Here is a 3,030-nt window from a genome sequence, read left to right as displayed (position 1 = left end):
GAAGAGTCGAGTCCGGGCCAGGCGTAGTCTCGGAGTACGAGGGCTTGGGTCTTGTTCTGACCCCAGTGTCTGCGGTCGGGTGGTCGTGACAGGCCCGAAGAACTCGGAGGCGGAGTTCCTCGGAGTTCGGGACGTAGATCCGGCCGTTGAGGAGGACAAAACCCGCGTCGTCCTTTGACCAGCGTGGGTTACCTTTGGAGGCGTATTGCAAGGCTGCGGCGAGTTCGGGGTCGGGATTCGGGATGGAAGTCGCGGAGAGAATGTCTGCGCGGAGTTGTTGGTCGTCGAGGAGGTAAGAGGCTCGGAGAACCGGTTCTCGGAGTATCGTCGCTCGGAGTGAGGCTGCGAGTTGCTCCTGGGTGAAAACTGGTCGGAAGTTGTGTGGGTTGACGACGGAGTAGTCACTATCCCCCTCTTTTGGGTAGACATCCCAACGGCGCGTGAGTGCGTCGGGTTTTGCGCCTAACCGTCCGGGGCGGAATCGGATTACGAGGTTGAACTGGGACAGGAACTCCGACCACCGGGCTTGCCGGCGGGTCAGGAGTTTGGTGGTGGCGAAGTACTCCAGGTTCTTGTGGTCCGTAACGACGTCTACCGGAGTCGGAGATCCTTCGAGGTAGTGCCGCCAGGACTTGAACGACTCGAAGATCGCCAGGAGTTCCTTATCGTGAGTGTCGTAGTTCAACTCCGCGCCGGTGAGAGTGCGGGAATGGAAAGCGACGGGGTGGAGTTCGCCGGACTCCGAGGTAATGGAGAGGATTCCGGCGATGGCGTAGTCCGAGGCGTCGGTTTCGACAGTCAGAGGGCGGTCCGGCTCCCAGTGTCGGAGTACCGGAGCAGCGGTGAAGGCTTGCTTGAGAGCGTTGAAGGCCTTCCGGCAGTCCTCGGAGAAAACCCACGGAACGGACTTCCGAGTTAGGCGGGTGAGAGGTACGACGATCTCGGAGTAGTTGTGGATGAAACGCCGGTAGAAGTTAGCGAAGCCCAGAAACGACTGAACGTCTCGGACTTTGCGGGGTTCCGGCCACTCCAGGATCGCGCGGACCTTGGACTCCGCCATGGTGAGTCCGTCGGGGCCGAGGATGTAGCCGAGGTACTCGACGGAGTCGGCGTGGAACTCGCACTTGTCGGCGCGAGCGTAGAGTTTGTGCTTTCGGAGGCGTCGGAGTACCTCTTTGACGTGTTTCGGGTGGTCCTCGGGGTTGTCGGAGTAGACGAGGATATCGTCTAAGTAGACGACCGCTGTGACGTCGAGGAGGTCCGCAAACACCTCGTTCACGAAGCGTTGAAAAGCCGCGGGGGCGTTGGAAAGTCCGAACGGCATCACGAGCCACTCGAAAGATCTGTAGCGCGTGCGGAAAGCCGTCTTCCACTCATCTCCGGGGGCGATCCGGACTAGGTTGTAGGCGTGTCGGAGGTCGATTTTGGTGTAAATCCGGGCCTTCCGAGGCGTGTCCAGGAGGTCCGAGATGAGCGGAAGCGGGTAGCGGTCCTTCCGGGTGATCTTATTCAAACCCCGGTAGTCCACGCAGAGACGGAGAGAGCCGTCCTTCTTCTTGACGAAGAGGACCGGAGCTCCGCAGGGGGAGTTCGACGGGCGAATGAACCCCGAGCGGAGGTTCTCGTCGATGTACTTGCGGAGGGTGTCCAGCTCGAGCTTGGAAAGCGAGTAGATCGGGCCGAGAGGCGGAACTCCGCCGTCCTCGAGGGTGATTTTGAGGTCGTACGGGCGGTGTTCCGGCAGAATGTCCGCCTGCGACTTGCTGAAGACGTCCGCAAACTCGTGGTACTCCTCCGGAATTCCGGAGAGGTCTGGGGGAGCTTCCGAGATGGACGAGCTCCGAGCGAAGGCAGAGTCGGACGAGGCCAGATTGAGCGTGAAACTCTCGGAGCCGGGGATCTTGCAGGCGCGTGCGAACGCGGCGGCGTTGATCAGGGAGACCCGGGGTCCGGTCGGGGAGGTCGGAGGCAGAGGGCCCGGGATGTCCTCTGGAAGGCTCAGAGTCGGAGTTGACTCCCGAGCGGGTTCGGAAGGGGGACGAGTCGTCGGCGCGGTCCGGAATTGGATGCTACGCTTCTTCCAGTCAATCAGCGGATTGTAGTCGGAGAGCCAGCTGTATCCCAGTACGGCGGAGACGGACTTGTCAAGCGGGGTGACATAAAAGTCGACAGAGATGACCTCTCCCGAGGGAAAATGCAGAGGTAAATTGACAGTCCTAGTAATAATCTGGTTGGACGTGCCATCGAAGAGCTGAAGACGTATCGGAGAAATGGAAACGGTCGGAATTCCGTGCTTCTTCGTGAACTCGGAGTCCACGAAGCAATGCGAGGAACCGGAGTCTATGAGGGTACGGAACGGAGTGGGAACGGAGTCGGAGAAGAGATCGATATGGAGAGACATGGGGTCGGAAAGAGCGGACGCGTTGAGTCGGAGGCAGGTCTCCGCGCCGGAGAAGTCAACGCAATCCTCCGAGGGCGCGGAGTTTGGAGGACTGCAGACTAGTTTTTTGGCTCCGCGGGAGCCTCAACTTGCGCTCCTCCGGCCGGAGCTGGCGCGGCCTTGGCCTGCGCGGCTCGGCCTTTGGCGGCGGAGGAGGACTTCTTCGGGCACGCGTTGGCCGAATGTCCGGCACCTCCGCAGAACAGGCAGAGGTTGTTGGTGAACCGCCGCTGACGTTCCTCGGCCGTCAACTTGCCGTCCTTGCCCAGCTTGTCGGCGTAGGGCTTGGCCGGAGTCTTGGCCGCCTGCTTGTGGCCGGAAGAGGAGGTCGCTTTCGGGGTTCCGGAGTTGGAGGACCCGGAGTTGGAGGTGGAAGGCTTGGATGACTGCTGCGGCTTCGAGTCCGAGGAGCCGGACTTCCCTGCGGACTTAGAGGTCCCGGAGTCCCGGCTTTGCTCGGTCTTGCGCTCCCAGTACCGGTTGTCGATAGACTGGGCCAAGTCGCGAAGCCCGACGAGCGTCGTAGGCTTTCCGACCTCCGAAATCCGGTCCTTCAGACGGTTCGGAAGACCGTCATAGAAACGGTAGCG

General features: G+C 61.0%; 1 protein-coding gene across 1 annotated transcript; it reads right to left on the bottom strand.

The window, feature by feature from the left end:
• Nucleotides 1-2,499: 2,499 nt before the first annotated feature.
• On the bottom strand, nt 2,500-3,017 carry TRAVEDRAFT_47170 (uncharacterized protein; the record flags this gene model as incomplete). Its single annotated transcript, XM_008039295.1, has 2 exons — nt 2,500-2,976; nt 3,012-3,017. 2 exons carry the CDS (start codon nt 3,015-3,017, stop codon nt 2,500-2,502), a joined length of 483 nt encoding a protein of 160 aa, XP_008037486.1.
• Between the last annotated feature and the right edge of the window lie 13 nt (nt 3,018-3,030).

The sequence above is a fragment of the Trametes versicolor genome (genome assembly GCF_000271585.1).
Source record: "Trametes versicolor FP-101664 SS1 unplaced genomic scaffold TRAVEscaffold_5, whole genome shotgun sequence".
Taxonomy (NCBI): domain Eukaryota; kingdom Fungi; phylum Basidiomycota; class Agaricomycetes; order Polyporales; family Polyporaceae; genus Trametes; species Trametes versicolor.
The sequence above is the reverse complement of the archived record's forward strand: the minus strand, read 5'-3'. Positions and strand labels throughout refer to the sequence as shown.